Source organism: Apteryx rowi, unplaced genomic scaffold (assembly GCF_003343035.1).
Source record: "Apteryx rowi isolate R43461 unplaced genomic scaffold, aptRow1 scaffold_152, whole genome shotgun sequence".
Classification (NCBI taxonomy): Eukaryota; Metazoa; Chordata; class Aves; order Apterygiformes; family Apterygidae; genus Apteryx; species Apteryx rowi.
Window position 1 is genome coordinate 1,245,197 of NW_020447775.1, and position 19,471 is coordinate 1,264,667.

The 19,471-nt window shown below is 49.0% G+C and overlaps 1 protein-coding gene across 2 annotated transcripts in view; it reads left to right on the forward strand.

The window, feature by feature from the left end:
• Nucleotides 1-11,616, forward strand: part of RNH1 (ribonuclease/angiogenin inhibitor 1) — a 12,844-nt gene extending 1,228 nt beyond the window's left edge. Inside the window, exons 1-10 of one of the 2 annotated variants that reach the window (XM_026059143.1) lie at nt 296-383; nt 1,322-1,427; nt 2,500-2,670; nt 4,422-4,592; nt 5,324-5,494; nt 6,467-6,637; nt 7,163-7,333; nt 8,479-8,649; nt 10,241-10,411; nt 10,836-11,616. In XM_026059143.1, coding sequence (XP_025914928.1) covers nt 311-383; nt 1,322-1,427; nt 2,500-2,670; nt 4,422-4,592; nt 5,324-5,494; nt 6,467-6,637; nt 7,163-7,333; nt 8,479-8,649; nt 10,241-10,411; nt 10,836-10,923 — 1,464 coding nt within the window. In that variant the 5' untranslated portion in view covers nt 296-310 and the 3' untranslated portion in view covers nt 10,924-11,616. Of the gene's footprint in view, nt 1-295; nt 384-1,321; nt 1,428-2,499; nt 2,671-4,421; nt 4,593-5,323; nt 5,495-6,466; nt 6,638-7,162; nt 7,334-8,478; nt 8,650-10,240; nt 10,412-10,835 lie in introns of those variants that run through there. The other variant, XM_026059145.1, reaches the window with a different exon arrangement.
• The last annotated feature ends 7,855 nt before the right edge of the window (nt 11,617-19,471 follow it).

Genomic DNA, 19,471 nt, shown 5'->3' on the forward strand with positions numbered 1-19,471 from the left:
CGAGCTAGTCCAGTTCCTGTAAATTTAGATAATCTAGGCAAAGCCTAGGCCATTCTGGAGTTAGGTCTTAGCTGCAGCCTAGCGGGAGAAAGGGGGGGGGAACCCCTTATAGCGGGAGGAGGCAGTTCACCAGAACGGGGCGAGCGGGAGAGGGGCAGCAGAGCGCCCGGCGGCGAGAAACCGAGCTGCTGCTGCTCCCCGACGGGTCCCTTCCTCGGCTTGCAGGAAGGGGCAGAGCTCAGGGGAAGGGGAAAAAAAGGAAAAAACAGCCCTTCCTTCTTCCTCCCCTCATGCAGAGAGTGGCACCTCTATGGGACTGAGGCTAGGGACCCGCCTCCTTCCTCCCCTGGCCCGGCCGAGGGCTTCGCGGGGGGCGACACCCGGTATGCTGCCAGACTCGCCTGCGTGCAAATCCCGGTTTGGGACCCCCGGCTTGTGCCCACGGAGAAATTCTTACTGGTGACCGAGGGGGGAAGGCGGTGATGAAGTGCGGTCAGCAATGCCCGCTTCTTCTGACTCATTCCAGTGTGATTTTTATTTTTTCTTAAAACAAATATCCTCTGGTCTGAGTCACGTTAGCAAGGCTGAGACACCCAAGACTGCATTCATCACCCAGCAGGGCCCTGGCTGTGATACCGTCCATACCCTTTCACCTGCCCTTCCTGGGAAGGGTCCACACGAGCCCCCGATGGGGGCGTAGCTGAAGTAGCAGCATAAATAACATTGCCCAGCGCCGCTTTAGAGCTGGGCCGAGCGGCCCTGCTGCCCGCTGCAGCACGGGAGGGTTAATGGATCAGGCAGCTGGACTGCGAGGCTCAGGCTAGAGCTCAGCTATCGGCCTTGGCATATTTTTATGCCTATTTATCTGTAGCTGCTCTATAAGGCACTGTGTACAGATAGTTCAGTAATGCAGTGCGACTGCAGAGCAAAAAAATTACCGTTTCCTAGATTCCCTCTATTCAGGTTTGCCCAACCAGAGTAACTTTTTAAAGTCCAAGTATCAAAACATGGAGGAACATTTCTTCTATAAGCACATGTTCTGCTCCTCGTATACAAGCATTCATTCTGTGATTATGAAAGAATTGCCAAAACCTGACTCCTGTAAGCTTTTGTTGCATTTTGAAGCATGGACAAGGCACGTGGCCCCTGCACAGCATGTGACTGCAGTTGCAAGTGCCTCACACAATGTTACTCATTAGCCCAATTTCACTGGGGGGGATCTGATGCTGGCTGGCGCGCTGGGGAGTTGCACCTTCCTGGTCCCCGCGATAGATCTTTCCCTGTCCATGGAAAAAGTAACAACTTGGTTTTAAATTTTCAGATCTTACCTCCAATTTCAAAATGGAACTTGACATCCAGTGCGAGGAGATGAACCCATCTCGATGGGCTGAGCTTCTTTCCACCATGAAATCCTGCAAAACCATCAGGTAGTAACTAGCTGCATATAGTCTCTTCTAAGCAATACTTCAGTTTTTCTCCTGTGAGAAGAGATACAAGACAGAATGCATTTTAGTAGCAAGACTCAGTGTTGTTGAACTGTGACTTCCTGAGGTCTGCCTTGGGAACCAGAAGGCAGTGTGCCCGCAACCGGGATGGTTGTTCCCTGAGCAGAGGCTGGGCTGCTCAAGACATGGTGGAGGAGAGTGGCTGCAGCAGGGCTTGTTCCACCCGATGTTGAAAGGTGTTAAACACGACTGCAGTTTTCATCCGGCTGCCTGAGGAGAAATGACCGGGCACAGACAACTTCTAGCAGTCCTGGCTGGGACTGTGCCTGGGGCTGGCAGGTTCTGCAGGACATCTTCCTTTTCCCCTGTGTCTCTCCTGCCCTGTCCCTGGCTCCCACTCTTTTCCTTGACTCTCCTTCCAATTTGATGTCTTCCCTCTGCCCCTCTCGCAATTTAGCAGCGCCTAAAAAAAATCCTGACTTGGAGAGAGAGAAGCCCCTATCGCAGTGCAGATCTGCTGCAGACTGGAAGTCACACCAGAGAGAGGCCATGAAGAGCGCATGACTCACCTGTATGAGAACAAGTTACCAATGGGTGTCTCTGGGGTTGGGAAGCCTGGCTACAGACCTGGTTTATCTAGTCTTAGTGCACAACCCGTCTGACAGCCTATAAATTGCCCTCCGGGCCTCAGGTTGGATGTGGCCTCAGACACTGGGTGGTTTGTCATTAGAGAAGTTTAAGTGAAGATACATCCTCAGGTTGAAGCCCTGCTTGAGCAGAAGACTTGAGTCACTTGCCCCCTTCTGCACAGCACAGTAGAGGCCTGTGGCTGGTGGGACTGCCCTCCAGCACCACCTGAACCAGAACCCTGCAGAGAAAGCCTTTCTTCTGCCCCTTCAAATTAGTGGACTGGGCCATACATTGCCCAACAAACCACACACGTACTTACAGAGGCGTTCCAGGGACTAAGGAGGCGTAAATCACCTGCTTGCTTCAGCTAGAGAGAACAGAGCAAACTTGGGACTAACGCGCTTCCTCTCTCCTCCTCTTTCAGGCTGGATGACTGCAATCTCTCCAGTAGCAACTGCAAGGATATCTCCTCCGTCATTAATACGAATCCGTCCCTCACAGAGCTGAAGCTGAACAACAACGAGCTGGGAGATGTGGGCATCGAATACCTGTCTAAAGGGTTGCTGACGCCAAGCTGTAGCTTGCAGAAATTATGGTAAAACTTTACTGATTCTCTTGCTCTGATGTTCTCGTCTAACGTGCTTTCAGTGTGCTGCAGCTAAAGTCACAAAGCAAGCCAATACGTGATCCTAGTAGCAGAGCCCCGCCAGTGTGTATCAGCAATAACCTAGGTCAGATGTTCAGAAAACCCCAGAAGCTTTTATCTAGCCAGTGTATTTACTGGAAGACTCTATCRTCTGTTTTTGTCCTCCAGCATGAAGAGAAGGAGAGGTAGGGTTTTCCCAGCCAAGCTAAGGCTTTAGAGGAGGTAGCTGATCTTGCCCAGCCACAGACAGTTGGATTAACTCTTTAGGCCTGTTTAAAGAAGAGGAAGACCACAGAAGGCCCCACTCTGCCATTAGCACATACCTGACATTTTCACAAATCTCTCTCCCCCCCCACCCAGAGGATTTTCCAGAAATCTCTTCTGCCAGTTACTAGCGCAGGATTTAGCCGTCTAGTTGTTTGCTTACTCCTTTCTCTAGCAGCCAAGCAGAGGGGTTTTCTCGTGAGCTCTTAGCATTTCAAGAGCTGTCAGTCTTTCTGCACGCTACCAGACTGGCTCTGCCACAAGTCTTGTCTTCTCAGTTGGGCAAAGGTTAGAACTGAGACTTGATTCAGGCCAGCACTTTCTGCAGAGGCGCCAGAGCCAGATTACAGCACTGGAGGTAGCTCTCTGCGGGCTTCCCTCAGCAAGCCCTGTAGCTCAGCTGTGCCTGCAAGAACTTTGGTCAAGGCCAGTGGTTGCTGCCTCTGCTCTTCAAAGACCCTCAAGGAGATGCTGCCTCCTCTGTCTAGGATCTCTTCTGCAGGATGGAGTCCTCTAACTCCTGAGGTGGGTCTAGTCTTCTCATGACCCTACCTCATAAAAATCAACAAACTTTATCTGAGATGAGCCTTCAAGAAATAACTGTGATATGCGGTACTACAAGAGTAACACAAGTCCTTCTTCAGGACCCCTTCTTAAGGTCCTTCTAAGACCCAAATTTCTCCAGAGCCCTAAGTAACATTCATAACTCTCTCTCTGGAGTTAGGCTGTTTCATTCCTATAAGAACACACTTATGTTTGTTCATTTTGGGGCTCTGGTAAGGTGTCTTAGGAAAAAAGGAGCAATCAAAACCAAGCCACATTTACTGCCACCATGCACAACACTTCTCCGTAGTCATGTCTGATAACTCTGAACGCCCCATAGCAATACTATCACAGTTCCTATGCAACTTCTCTCAGCCAGAGTACYGAAGGATCACCTGCTTCATAGATCCCTCTTGCAATACACCACAGAGCTTCTACATGATATCCAGAGATTTAAGCCAGTTTGGCCTAGTTTTTTTACTTTTAGCTGCTCTTGATCACCTCTCCAGGGGACCAAGGAATTGTAAAATGCCCTTGCTTTCTCTCTGGGATAAGCCTCACGCTGATTAAAACACTGCTATAAAGCAGTTGTGTTGCTATTTAATGTAGGGAGGATCCTGCTGCTAGAGATGCTATATGAGCAATTACTTTTAAAGAAATATGGGAGCCACTTTTAGTGCTACAGGTATAACATTAACTCTCAAAATATTTTGGGACGCCTGTAAAATAAGAGTACTTACCTGGATATACTGCTTTCTAGAGGGTTAAGAGCAAGTTACTGCTGGTACCRCAGTCTTTCCGAAGCCAAACCTCAGCAGATGAACTTCCCTGAGAGGAGCCTCCGCGAATTCTGGGGATGCAATTCTCTCACCYGCATTGCTTCTCTCCTGCAGGCTGCAAAACTGCAATCTAACGAGTGCCAGCTGCGAGACTCTCCGCTCTGTCCTCAGCGCACAGCCCTCGCTGACAGAGCTGCACGTGGGCGATAACAGACTTGGAACTGCTGGCGTAAAGGTGCTGTGTCAAGGGCTCATGAACCCCAACTGCAAGCTACAGAAGTTGCAGTAAGTAGTCACTGGTTGTCTTGGTGCTTTCCTAGAAACTGGTTTTCTTTGGTCATCAGACAGTTCGCGCTTGTCTCCTTGTCTTGACCTTGAGACAAGCAGGAGCGTTGCTGCCAGAATTGGATTTYCTTCCTCTTATATCTGAATGTGGGTCATACTTATCCCTGTTAAGCAGTCCAGAGGATCTGTAAGAGCTCAGCCTCTATTCCTGGAGGCCTTGCTTAGCCCACTTGGCAGTGGTGGCTGTTAATGCAAGACCTGCCCGACTCCAAAGAGAAGTCTGATTCTGCTGCGCTTGGTGCTCGTTTTATGGCTGAGCTGGACCCGAGCCTGTAAGTGGCCTCCAACTGGCGAAGTACAGCTCCTCTCAGGAAGGCCCGGTAGCGAGGGTTGTGCCTTGTGTTGCAATTCAGGACTCATTCATCTCTGCATTGCTTTAGAGAAGGACCAGCATAAAAAGTGGAGTAAGCAGTTAGTCCTGTATGGGTCCCCTGAGGTCCAGTTCAAGAAATCCTGCCCTCTGAAATGAGCAGGGAGATGCTGTTAAGAACTAGTGGCTAAAGTCTGCTTACGGTTATCTTTATTTTCATGTATCGCCTGGTCTCAATTCATAGGCCCAAATGGCAAGTTTTCTGCCCTGGCTAACACGCCCTTTGCATAGCTAACGTCATGCAGGTAGCAGGATATAGTAAAGACAGTTGTTTTTCCTTGGATTTCCTTTCTCCTCACAGGCTGGAATACTGTGAACTCACAGCTGATATCGTGGAAGCTCTCAATGCTGCTCTGCAAACCAAGCCCACCCTGAAGGAGCTCAGCCTAAGTAACAACACATTGGGAGATACRGCTGTGAAACAGCTCTGCCGGGGACTGGTGGAAGCAAGATGCGACTTAGAGCTACTACAGTAAGGAAGAGCTGGTCATCTCTAACTGCAGCTAATCCTGCTGCTATTCCTACCATGCGTAAAACAGGAGAATTTGTTGTCAGGAATGCTTTAAAATTTAGGATGGCTTTTTGCTGGCTCAAACTTCTGTAACTGTAGAAACTACAAACATATCAGGGGCTCTGAGGATTTTTTAAAGCTTTTTTTAGCATGTGATTTTGAGTTCACTCTTACATCTACTGATAGAGTGAGAGCGTGTGCCCCAGGTTAAAGTTGCAATCACAAGGAGCGACCGCTCGCTAGTATCTGAGAGCGGAGGAGCACTCACAGGCAGTGGCTCTAGCTCTTGTGCCCCGAGTTGCCAGCCAGTTGGGTATTTTGATTCAGATCCATATTTGTCTTCAAAACAAGAGGCTGGTCTTGACCACTAGGCTGGGGCAAAGCCCCTGGAAGGGCTTAAGGCAGAAGCACGATTCAGCTTATCTTGCTCGCATGCTTCAGCCCAGCCTGGCCGGAGGAGCAGAGACGGCAGAGCCTGCCCTGTGTGTCTCTGGGGAGCCAAGTCCAGCTGCGCGGAGGCTCCAGGGCTCTGCAGCAGCCAGTGGCTCCTTCATTCCCCAAGTCCTGGCTGGGCTTGTGGCTGCCAGGGACTCACTGTGTGATACATCCAAGAGTTTCTCTTAAAAAAGACGGTCAATATAAAAGCAGAGTTGACAAAAGCAATCCTTGCATTGATGTGTATGAATGGTAGGTTGGATTTTAAAGCGCACTACAGCCTCATGGACTACGGGAGAGGTGTATGGCCTCAGAGCCCTGCTGGGATATCTGGCTCATCTCTCAGCCTTGCGGAGCTCCAGCAACGTCCAGCTGAGCTGCACTGGTTTGCAGCAAGAGACCATTCCATAGCCCTTTCTCAGTCTGAATTCAGGGTGGTGAACTGTGTCTGATATTGCATGTCCAGCGAAGAAACTCAAACTATGCTTATTTCTGCAGCCTGGAGAACTGTGGAATAACCAGCGACAGTTGTCGGGATATTAGCGCTGTCCTCAGTAACAAGTCATCCCTGATAGATCTGTCCGTGGGGGATAACAAGATCGGGGACTCTGGTCTGGCTCTGCTGTGCCAAGGACTGCTGCATCCCAACTGTAAAATTCAGAAGCTATGGTAAGGGAAGGCAGAGTTTAGAGTCTTAAAGCCTAAATCCCTCTGAGCTATCTACATTTTATTGCTGGTCTGTTCCTAACTGGTAAGGAAGTTGCTCAGTTACACCCCCTAGTGAAACAAGGGTATCTCTACCCCAGGTAAGTTATACCTCAGAACAAAAGCAGAGGACGCTATGTCTTTTCCTATGAGCAGGCAGGACAGCACTGAAACCACTTGGATCAAATAGTGGGGAGAGGGTGGATGAAAGTTTATTATGGCAACGGCCTGTATTCCTGATGAGATATCCACCTACCAGAACTGCATGTTCATATTCTTTCTGTGTTAAAAACAGAACTTCCAGTGTGAAGGATGGAAAGTAGGGAGAAAGCCAGAGAAAACTCTGTGCTATGATACATAAGTGGGTTTCTTAAAGGGYAGAAGAAACTGAGATGCTAAAACCAGAAATTCAGAACACTGAAAGAGGACTCTGTTCTGATGTAAGTAATTCTTGGGGGGAAAATAATATTTTGTTTTTTTTCCCTGCAGGTTATGGGACTGCGATCTCACAAGTGTTAGCTGTAAAGATCTCTCCAGAGTCATCAGTACAAAAGAGACTCTCACAGAGATAAGTCTGATAGACAACAACCTGAGAGACTCGGGCATGGAAATACTGTGTCAGGCACTCAAGGATCCCAAAGCTGAACTCCAGGAGCTATGGTGAGCTGCTGTGAGGTTTCACATCTCTGCTGCCTTCTTCGAGACCTTACTAAAGATAGATAGAGGTGAAGTAAGGCCCGCTAAGTAAATCCTCAGTTGTGATGATCCCACAGAGAGCTCATGCAGATTGTTACCTAAAAGATGTGCAGATCTAAGGGGATTTGTRTTTCTGAACTCCAAGATGCTTTGAAAATCTGCCCCGTGGTCACCTTGCTATAAGCAATAGGGAACCAAGCATCACTTTAAAAGCTTTCATCTAATATATTTCATTGTGCCACAAASAGCAACTTAGAGATTTTGTGCAAGACACTTAAAAGGTGTCATGCAATAGCRAAATGAACACTGTCATCAGATATCTCAGGTTCTCTCCTGGAATCCAAGCTCTCTCATTGATATGCCAAAACTGGAAAGCTTGTATTTCAAGTACTGTATCTTCAGGTACATGTTTTCCTTCTGAAGGAGAAGGGAAACAAACTCTTTCCATGAAAAGCTGTAGCTCTAAGCAAAAGAGGCAGTYGATGAAGCGTACAATCACTTCTTCTCAGAAGGACTGGAAAAGAGTCAGCACTGAAACCTGTGGTGCCCACTTTACAATCTAAGTCTAACYAGAGACGATTTCAGTGACATAAACCTTGCTCAGCAGCTTCTCTACTGACAGTGTTACCTTTTAGATTGCAATGGTCTGGCATAACATGATCTGGAGAGAACTGTCCTTTCATATAGAACCTGAAAAAACCTTAGTTTTCCTACCCTGCAAGCTCAGCTCCCACATCTGGGTTCTTCCCCTGCCTCCAGGGACTTGGGAATTTATGAGGTGCCCTGAGGGTGAAATGGTGGAGCCAAGGTGACTGCGAGAGCAGCACATTTCACCTCCAATCAAGAGTCTGTTCCCATCCTTTATGGGCAGGTGTCCTTCCTAGATGCAGTCTCTGAGACAGACATCCTAAATGTAAACAGTAGGAGAAGTGATGCTTGGAAAGGATTGGGCTGGACAGAGGGGTTGAGAGAAGTGCTGTGATTTTGGGAGGGCTTCAGTTAGTTTGTGCTTACTGTCCTGGCTCCTGTGAAGCCAACATGGAAAAAAAAAGAGCAGTGGCTGATATTCTGCAGATCCCTGGAGTTCTCACTTTATTCTTGCCTTACAGGGTTAGAGAGTGTGGGCTCACGACTGCTTGCTGCAAGGCAGTCAGCTCTGCTCTCAGCGTGAACACCCACCTGAAAGTGCTGCACATCGGCGAGAACAAGTTGGGAGATGCAGGCGTCGAACTCCTGCGCGAAGGGCTGCTGCACCCAAACTGCAACATCCAGTCCCTGTGGTAAGGTGCACCCTCAGGGGTCTTCTCATCTACTGGTGCGTTGCCCTGCCAAGAACAACATGCGGAGAGGGGTAGCGATAGGCGGTAGCGTAGTATTTTTTGCATACAGGAGACGGTTCATACCACAAATTGATATTTAATCACACCAATCCCATCTAGAAGCCACAACTGYCTGATACAACTGCACACGCTGTCACTCACAGTCCCTTGCAGGTACAGCCTGCCACCAATGCGATGGTGCATCGATAGCCTTCCACAGGCTCTCTCCCAGGGGCAGAGCTGGAAGTTCATGGTGCACCATACTTTTGGGATCTAAAGCAAGGCATGGGCAGGCTGGAAGGAGCTTGCTTTGGGAAAGGCTGTTTTGCAAACAGCTTTCTGAAGAGTTTTCTGCATCCTTATCCAAACTTGTTCACAGGCCTCTTTCAGATGAGTTACTGAGCCAGAGAAACTGCTAGTCCTGGTCTAGCACATGAATTCCTGCCAGAGGCCTGGAGCTGCACTCCAGTGCCCTACAAGCGCAATAAGTGAGTTAAATGGACAGGTCCTGGGAGACATAGATAAGACTTGAAGCCTCTGCCCAGAAGGATATTTTTGCTGACCGACTAAAGCCGCTTGTTCTTAACTGAGAGGCCTCAGTTGCCCTTTTCATAGAGGTGCTTTACATAAATTGGTGTACATGTCCATCTCAGGAGTAATAAACTTCAGATTACTTTATGGTCAGTTTAAACTATACCATAAGTACCATCAGGATCACTATTCCACTGTTTCCCCAGTCACTGCCTCACTCCCTCTCTTGCTTTAAACAGCTTGAGGGAATCTGTGATTACTAATGTTTAGTCTCCTCCACCTCATCCTTCTTYTGTTCTAGCAGTCTATATAGGAACATAGGCTAGTGGGTTCCCACCCCCTGAATTAGGGAAGGATGTGCCATTTCCTTAGATTAGGACGCTYTGAGTGACACAAGACTGTTTAAAAATAAGCCCTTTCTTTCCCTTCTGCAAATGGAGTGATCCTGTTCCTCTCCGTTTGCCCATTCTGTCCTTGCTGAGCTGGYGCTGGGCTGCTACGTGCTAACGCTGGGGCATTTGGTCATTCTGCTCTTCCCCTCCCTCCACCACACTCTCTCAACACATCTCTTGCAGACTTTAACTAGCACACACTATATTTTAGGCCTCTGACCTTTCTCTCCCTCTTACACAGCCTGCTGAAGACACAGTGGCAAAATACATGTTGTATTATGAGAAATATTAGATACTGACATCTTGCTAGATTCATTGCATTCTCTTCATAAGCATCAAGAGAATATTGAGCATGATGTTGAAACTGAGAGTATCATCTTATGCTTCCTTCTACCCCATGCAGCAACACAGTTAAGCTTTAGGGAAGACCTCCTCAGGTGTCCATCGGTCACCAAGAGGACTGCTGTCTTCAGAGCATATCCTTCATGCGAAAACCACCTGCAGAAGTCTCCAAGATAGCAGCCTAACGAGGCTCCCTGGTCTGCAGCAGGGGTATCGCTGCCTGCTGCCCGAGTTCGGGCTGCTTGGCTAGAGCCAGCACTCACTGCGTCGGCCTCTCTTCCCTGCAGGCTGGGTAACTGCGATCTCACAGCAGCCTGCTGCGCGACTCTCGCCACGATCATCGTCACCAAACAGTGTCTTACAGAGCTGGACCTGAGCTACAACACTCTGGAAGACGAGGGCATGAGGAAGATCTGCGAAGCCTTGAGGAATCCAAACTGCAAGTTGCAGCAGATAATGTGAGCCACGTTGCTGGTTTTGCTTTCAGTTCCCTCGGGCAGGCAGCAAGCTCCAGGGAGACAAGGCGTGGGGGGAAGAGGACAGCAAGCATGAACTGCTCTAGGGTTGCCTCCAAAAGGCGGCCGGTGACCCCAGAGAGAGTCAAACACCATTTGCATGTCACAGAAACTCCCTGTCCCTTCCAGGGGACGTGACTTGGTGGCTTAATCCACTTAAGTGTCCAGGGCCCAACAGTCATGAAGGGGGGATGGCTGGGAGGGATGATATGGGCATGTTGTTGGCTGCTGGGCCAGATGATTCAGTCGAGCTGGGCCCCTGCTCTTACGTGATCTTTCCATAAAGGCGATTTGTGTGCCTTTCTGCCCTCTTTCCTTAATGGCCAAGGTGCTCACTTAACCATCTTGCCTTTTTGTTTTGGTTTAGTTTGTATGACATTTTCTGGAGTTCGGAAATGGATGATGAACTAAGAGCCCTGGAAGAATCCAAACCAGAACTGAAGATCATTTCCTGAGGCGTGACTGAATGGTGACTGTCTGCCTGCAGAGCCAAGTCAAAGCAATGWCCTCTTCTTAATCTGAACTTTTCATATATAAAGCTAATTAACTTAATATAGAACGTGCTTTTACCAAAAAACAGTCACGGAGTCCCTGAGCGGCTGTCCAAGGGAGTTGATAAGCCTCCTGTGCGTCGCTGCAGGTACTAGATCTGAGGCTTAATAAAGCTTTCTAAGTTTCCACTGCTGCATTGCTATCCTCAAACTAAACACTTACTGGGCATCTGCTAGAAGCGGGTCTCTACCCTTTAGGAGCTCTTTAATCCCTCCTAATGTATTAGTCACCCTTTAAGGAGAGCTAAAGCAAGAGGAGAACTGCCCCTTATGTTTTTACTGGGTGGTGCTTTTGCCAGGTCTCTGAGGAAAGCCCTCCAAAACCAACACAGATGTGTTTTTTTAATCTAAAATTGAGCTCTCTGCTGCTTTTGCTAGAAGAGTTCTTGGAAAAGCAGCAGTGGCCAGAGCGCTAGAGAAGAAAGTGAATGGTGGTTCAGCTACTTGAACTCAGAATTAGCTTCCCCCGAGAAATGATTTTCCCACAACAAAAGATGCTGTGTATTTCTGCTAGTACTGGGAACGATTAAGTGGTTTGATACGTTTGCTCTGGTAAGAATGGTTCTACGGAACTTATTAAAATCTGTTTGCAAAGAATTAAATGCTTCATTTTTCTACTCCAAAAAAGATAAATAAGAGAGGAACCCTAAAGGTATGACCCATAGCTTGAATCTATACATTTTTACCTTAAGACCAATCAGTTGCTTCTGACCTGCAATACTGGTAACATCTTGTTTCACATGTTTGCTCTCAGTATATTCCTAGCTTAAGTGTACGTCAGGAGCAGATCTTAGTCAAGGCCTTGTGTAGAGCAGAGACTTCAGCCCTTAGGAAGGCTGCAAGCCTAGAAAACATTCCTCTGGTTTAGAAGGTTACTGGCTAGGTTTWTTTGCCCAATCAGAGTTTTAATAAAAACCCTGTCCTAAGGAAAATGCAGCTGATGCATGCCTAAAACACTAAAATTAAAAAAAAAATAATGCAGGAGAGAAAGCCCGTCAGTGGTGTCCCCAGCTTAGCCCTGGGGTGACCTTGCAGAAAGCAAGCCCATAGAAATCCTCTTCTCTGACAGGTATCTCCTCCTAAAGCAGTCTCTTGATGCTTTGTTCACTTCCAAATCCCACCTGGGCACACTCTTCGGAGGTGTCCTCCTGCTTAGGCATCTCTATCAAGGACAGATGTAGACTTTGTGTTTAGGAAACTACCCATCCTGAGGGACTTTCAAACAGGCTTTTCATATCTGTGGTCTTACRTGCTGAAACCTGGCATACACAGGCTCATTCCAAGCTCAGGAAGAGACAGAGAAGATAGGCCTGAGGTGGTGGGGCAGGAGCAGGCTCAGCACACACTTGAGGGAAGCAATAAATATCCAGCATCGGGCTGGGCATAAAGACATCTCTAAATAAAAAGTAAACATTAGCAGCTTAGAAGTGTGTTCTTGAGAGCATCCGATACAGCAGATAAAAGAGGCCTGAGATAGTTTTATAGTACTAAAGATAGAGAAGCACAGGTACTCCTGGGCTGATTGCAAAGCAGGTCAGYGTTAGATAGGCTGAACACAAGTTAGCTTGCAAGCAAACATCCTTGGACCCTCCCTTAAACCATCAGAAACAGCTAAGGACTTCATCACCTGAAGTTAAAATGGGGACAGACTAGCACTGGTGCATGTGCGAAGCACGTCCCCTGCACCTTCCCGGAGCTGCTCCCTAGCCATGGGGCAGCACTCTTTGCCCTTGCCCAGGCCAGCGTGCCTGCAGCAACACTCCAGCAGCCAGGCCACTGCTGCTGGGCCTGCAAAACTGCCAGGCCCTCTTCCACGGTCCTCCTGCAGGCAGGAGCGCGCTGCCTCCAACGGCATGCTCCCGAACTGGCATAAACCCCAGCACTGCTCCAGTTCCCTGCAGCGTTTTGCATTTTCTGCAAAAATGGGGTTGCATCTCTCACGCAAGCAGCAGGAAGGGCTGCGCAGCCTACGCTGTTTGACCAGTTACCAATTTCAGCACGAGAAACCACGGGAGCCCTGTTCCGAAGTCTCGGCRATTCAGGGCCAGCCTGGCCCGGCCAGCCTCTGCGGGGGCACTCAGGACGAGAGGCAGCCGGGGCACAGGTACCCGGCGCTGCCGTCTGAAATGGGAAGTTTTATGCTTGGATCTACGGAGTCAAAGACAGATCTATCTACTAGCAGGAGTTGAGTATTGCCTAGTATAATGAGGGTTGGAGATAAAGTTATGTGGCCAAATTAAAGATTAAGGAATCTGGGTATAATTTTCAGTTCATGATGGACATCTGAATGTTATCACAAACTTCGTATGACCCAGCGTTACGACATAAATGGCAGATTAATATACACATAAATGAGCTTCCATGCACCATCTTTTTGCACTGTGCAATGTCAGAGCACCAATTTCCAAAGACGATACAGAACCCCCCGAATGTTATGCCAGCAGAGAGATCTTGGCACTTTAAGCAAGTACTAAAAKCTTAAAAAAAAAAAAACAAACCACAGTCCCATGGATCAAATAGATTAGGTAGCAGAGAGCTTAAATCCAAGAGACAGTTCTTTGCAGGTTTGTATTGCAGATCTCGGGAACAGCAACAGATGTTAAGTGTTAAAACGTCAGGTTTCCGCTCCTAGTTGAGGATCCCGCAATACCCTCGATTTCTTGCTCGTCACAGGGCACGGTGGCAAGCAGGGAGGTCACAGCGTTCCCATTACAGTGCTAGAAGCGGTTAAGCAAACGTCACTGGCCTCCCAAACAGGCCAGGCCCCAGCTAAGCATGCTGCATGTTTTGGGAGCACGTCATTCCCCTGCTGCCCTGGCGTCCCTGCCGGCTGCCTTGCCGCGCAGGCTTTTGGGGAAGCAGATCCAGCACAGCAAGACCCCAAATACCAACCCTAAGTAACACAGGGGCCAGCAGCCGTGCTCCCCAAACTGCATCACTGGCCTCCTGCTGCTGGGCTCAGCTGAGACCAGACCGGCAAGCTTAGCGTCGCCCAGCTTAAGTCAAAACCAAGAAGGGCAATTTAGACAAACTGTGTTTGAAGAGTTAACCGCAGCTCCCCACCCCTTTCTTTTGAACAGGGTGGTTGTCATCCAAGTCACTCGCAATCCTCCATTAAAGTATTCCAAAAGGGTATTACTTCTTTCCCAGATTCCCTTTTTGCACAGAAAATTGCGATGTTCATTATTATTTCCAAAACGGGGCAAAAGTCTCCTCCTCTTTGGGGGCTTAGTTCTTCGATCCCCCCCTTCCTCCCCATCACCTCTTTTCATGACATATCTGTTACCAATGGTGAAAATATACAGACAAGAGGATGGAAAAAAAAGAAAAAAAAAAGAGTCTAAGGAAAAAGATCAAGCGAAGTTCTCCAGGGAAAATTCCCCTCCCAATAAGGTCAGAACAGACACTTTGGACCTTCTTTACCCATTCTTCTGGTCACGGCTGCCTACGAGCCGTGCAGAACTTGTGTTTCTCCTCCTGTGACACAGCATCGCAGCCCTCTCCTTCCTCGCTCCTCCTGCTCATTTGACACCAAACATCCATCTGTCCCACCGCAGCCTGTCTTTGCGGAGCTCTCTGCCACAGGTGACTCCGAATGGCCTCCCCTCTTCCACCCCACCAACTCCTGAGCCAACGTTCAGGTCTTAAGAGAAAACCTTTTCCTACTTCCGTGTCTGCTTCTCTCCGAAGATGCTCCATAGGAGCTCCATAACCAGCCATGTTAGGAGAAAAGTGTGTTGCAGCCTACCTTGACCACAGTTAAGGGCAGGCATTTGGTGGGAGAGGTGAAGTGCTGGCTCTTCCTCAGCCCCCTGCAGATGCCCCAGGACGATGCGCGCTACCCCGAACCGAGCACCGAGAAGGCCCGGGCACACTGATGTGGGGCTGGTGAACAACAGCCCATAATAAGCACGGAGGAACACCCAGAACCGGGATGACCATTCTTTGCACAGGCGCCGCATGCGACCCCCTCACAATACGTTGTTCTCCCGCGGGGCACCGACCCGGGGCACTCGGTGGAGCCAGCTCTCCCCACCCCACCTTGTTTCTTCACACAATACGTGTTGGTTTTGCTTTGTTTCACGCTTTGTCCAGACGCTTAGTTCAGACCCTAGTCACGCTTTGCAGATGATTGCAGCACCTAGGCTTCTGGGTGCAGACATATTCCCCAGGTCTGGCTGTAAATGYGGAGGAAAAAATTGCCTGCCTGCCATGACTTATAGGCGTAGCTTAGCTAACGAATGCTCTGGGGAGAGAAACCAGCCTAGTCTCAGGTGACTCAACTGAGAGCGGGCAGAGCCCAGGCAGCCTGGAAGGAAGGAGCAGGACTGATCCAAGCCCTCTCAGGGAAAACCACACAAGTCCAGGTGGGATAAGGAAAGGAATACACACAAGGGAGGAAGGAAAGCACTGGAGGACAGCATTTCACCTCCTTCCTCATCTCCCTCCAGAGTTTTGGCCATGTAACATCCATGTAACTTAACACCATCTTCTTTCTCCTGAAGGAGAGATCTCCTCCTGCTTCTCAGATGACTCTGCCTCTAAGCATTTAAAGTAGCTTTCGGGCTCTTCAGTTTTCTGTCTGGCAGCCCTGGAAAGGTACAGCTGAGAATATAGACCTAGGAGATAACAGTTGCATGCAAAGACCAGAGGGAAAGTTGTATTCTCAGCCCACTCACTCACTCCTGTGCTTTTTGTGGGGCTTCAGGGCTGGGAGGATTTCACATACCGCCTGCTTTCACCAAGAGCGGCGAGGTGTTWTAAGCGCTCCCTTTCAAGGACCTAGAAGCACAGCCTTCCCCTTAGCGCCCAACTAGGGCCTGCCGAGCATCTCCCGGGAGCTCAGGGTCCCACCGGGACCCTCACGGCCAGATTTTCCCAGTTGCACACGTGGAACCCCTGAAAAACCTGGGCAACCGCTCATCTGCCCATGGCACCAGCCCTCTGCAGCTTTATGAGGGCTAACGAAGCAGCAGCCTCTCCATCGTGTTGTTCCACACGTGCCCTGTCCCGAGCCAGCTCCGTCAACATCAGCTCCTCTCTCGCTGAGTGGGGTGGGAACTTGTTTTTCTAGTACAGCAAACCAGTCGCTCACTGTGCTGGTGAGGCCTGCACACGCTCTCAGAGGGCTCCCGAGGACCTGATTTTGAGCAGTCGCTGAAGGTATGATTTTTAAGTTGCCCATTGTCAAGTTAGGCACCCAGGAGGAACTAGGAACGGGATCCTCTCGGTTTCATGGGGAAATACAATAACATCCCCAGCCTGGGCTGCCTCCAGGATGCCGGTGCTGTCATTTCTGGTCTAGCAGAGTAACGAACCTCTTCCCGGAGTTACYCGTCACAAGGCTGCAGTGCTTCTGGACCAGGGCTTGGGAAAAGCAAAGGGCGAGATGACGGCATTTTTTTCCTGACAGAGATGCAAATATACATGGAAGGAGCGCAGGGTCTGCTGCAGGGTGTCATCCGCAAGACAAGACAACAAGGAACAGCCCGATTTAGATGATGGGCACTAGCTGGGATTTGGGAGATTTGTGTGCAAGTGTCAGGCCTTTCCCACCCCCCTTGGGCGACCATGGAGAAGTCGCTCACCTTAGCGCAGTCCGGCTAACTTATTTAGCAATGCTGGAGCAGTGGCTGTCTTCCACAACACATTTTATGCCAGACCTGCTATGCGGGGAAGCCGATTTTAACTGAGGCCTATGAATGCTGTGCCAGGCACAATGATTAAAGAGATGTTCTACTTCACTGCTCGCCCTTCTTTAAACGTCTGCCTTCCTGACCAGCCTGCTGCTGAAATCAGTTGCAGATTCCTAAGAGTAAGTCCTCTAGGATGAAGGACAGCCAGATAACAAGTCTGTTTGAAAACATGAGTGTCCACTGCCCACACAGAAGCACAGTGATGTTAACCTTAGGAGGCTTTTCTTGGGGGGGAAAAATCCACACCACAGTTCAGTGTATACTCAAGCTATGCACCAGCCGGTGCAGAAAGGAGCTTCAGTCTCAGCAGGTTGTGTAGGAAGGTGCTAGCCCATTTCCTCACTGTTGGGCTCTTGTTTTTCCCTTGCTCTGCTCACACCCTTGCCAGAAAGCAGGCAAGGCTCTTCTGCCTTCAGGATATTTCCAGAGGAGGGTATGCAATGCTGCAGTGTCCTTGGCTCACAGCAGCTCGAAAGCACCCCCATCCTGATGGGAGCATCAGAAAGCCCATTCCGAACCAGAAGAAAGGTACCGTTCTCCCCACTGATGGGATGGTACTCTCTGCTCAGTTATCATCCCCCTTTCTAAAGGCAAAAGATCCAAAGCTTCCACCTCCCTGTTGCTGCGCAAGCTGAGTGCACTCACAAGGATCCCAGGCACATGAAGCTGTGGACAGATGTCCATATCGATGGCTTATATCTGCTGGATGATCACAGAATCATTGGGGCCACTTCTATCTAATCAGTAAAGTCTGGCTATATTGCTTGACTGGAGATTTTGGGGCTCTACTAAGCCTAGTATTGTAAGCAGGCTCGGATTCACAAGGACATCCTTACACATGTTCCCCAGCAGATGGGGAGCGGATATTGTAAGGTCCCATCCTAGGAAGAAGCTTCAGGTATGTGGTTCTGCATTGCAGAATCAGGGCTAACAGACACAATAATGTATGTAATTGCCTGTTCTRCTAAGGGCTCTTTTACCTTCATAACAAGCTCTCCCTTAGAGCTACACTGCAGAGGAACTCCCCTTGATGCCCTGATACCGCACTTCAGTCCATCTGTGGCTCTCAGAGTTTTTCTGGCGTTAGTCTAAAGACAACATCTTGTTGCAGGTTAGTAATAAGTTAAGTTTCTTGGCYAGTTTTAAAGGCTCCTCTTAGGCTTTTTTTTTTTTAATTATTAAAGGAAGCAAATTATCGGGAAGTGTTTTTTTTAGATTGAATGTGCAAGGTCTCACCCACACAAGGATATTTCTGCCAGTCACCTCCCTTTCACTGTTATTGCTTCATCTCCAGCAGCGATTGCTGGTGATACGTTAACCAGTGTCCCCAGCAGCCTGAGATCCTGCACCAAGGCTGCAGTTAATACAGTCAGTGCTAAGAAATCACAGAAGAAAACACCTGGTACGGACAAGTTGTTCCGAGGTGAAAGGATCATGTATACTCAGAGCTTTTGTCCAGGAAGTTTGCATAAACCAGTTCCTGCTTTAAAACTTGCTTTGGGTTGCAGAAGCCAGCAGCAATTTCTTGAAACAGCTCTTACCCAAAGCCAGGCACTGTTTCATGGGCACTCTTGTTTGCTAGAGGTGGGTAAAGTGTTTGCTCCCCTGGGAAGATTAGTGTCTTAATCTCATCTTAAGCAATCAAAAAGGAACCAGCTACCATTCCCTACCAGGGCTCTATTGTGAAAGGGTCTAAAGGGGTGAGGGCAAGGAGTGCTCCTACGCGAGCACCTTGTCCCTTCTCCTTTCCAGCTCTCTGGGCTGGTTTCCGTCCTCTCCCAAAAAACAGGAGAGGGGATCCTCTCCCGGGATCTTAGTCTAATGAAGACTGGGAGCATCCTTTCCTCCAGTCCTCATTTCATGCCGTGCCATGGTCACGGCTCCCCAGGCCTTTTGCTGCCTGGACAGCTCTGCAAATCTAAGCAGCGACTTACTGCAGGCGCAGCTGATGCTATGGGAAGGAAGACACCAAAAACCAAAATCTTTTTGTCTGATGCAGCTGCCTGCTGAGCCAACAGTTGCACAACTACTGGCCTGCACGTTTCCCATCAGCACCGCAAGCAAGACAAACAGGCTAGCGACCTCCCAGATGCCAAAGTTGTCACGGCACCCTGGCCAGCTGGGGGCTGATCCCATAATTTCACAAAGAGGTTTTCCTCTTGGGAATCAAACCTGACAAACCAAATCCAGTGAACCAGAGAGACCTGGCCCTTCATAGTACAATACTGTGGTTGCTTAGAAGAGCAGTATAAGGCTCAGGGAAACGGAACRAGGTTGATCAGAGGTCTGGCACAGCTTCTGCCAAAGGAAAAAAACAAATGAGCTAGGACTCCTCACCCTGGGAAAGGGCTGATGGATACGAGAGAGGTCTGTGAACATCAGGAGTGCCTAGGGAAGGTGCACACAGAGAATGATTGGCTGCTTTTGGGGGCTTTTTTTTGTTTGGGTTTTTTGTTTCTCCAGTTCAAGATCTAGAGAACAAGTTAAACCAGCATGGGAGAACTCAGCTGAATTAAAGGAGGTAGTTTTTACTGTTAAGCTGTGAAACTCCTTGCCATAGGGCGCTGCGGAAGCTAGAATTTGACGCAGCTTGAGAAGGCAATTGAACACATTAATGGAAGTTAAACAAACAAAGGAAAAAACCCCACTCTGGCTTATTAAAAGCAAGGAAGGCCCTCACCGCATACCACAGGAGGCTGAGGAACATCTGGGGAAAGGAATTGCTGGGTGGTTACTCCAGTCTTGCACTTTCCCAG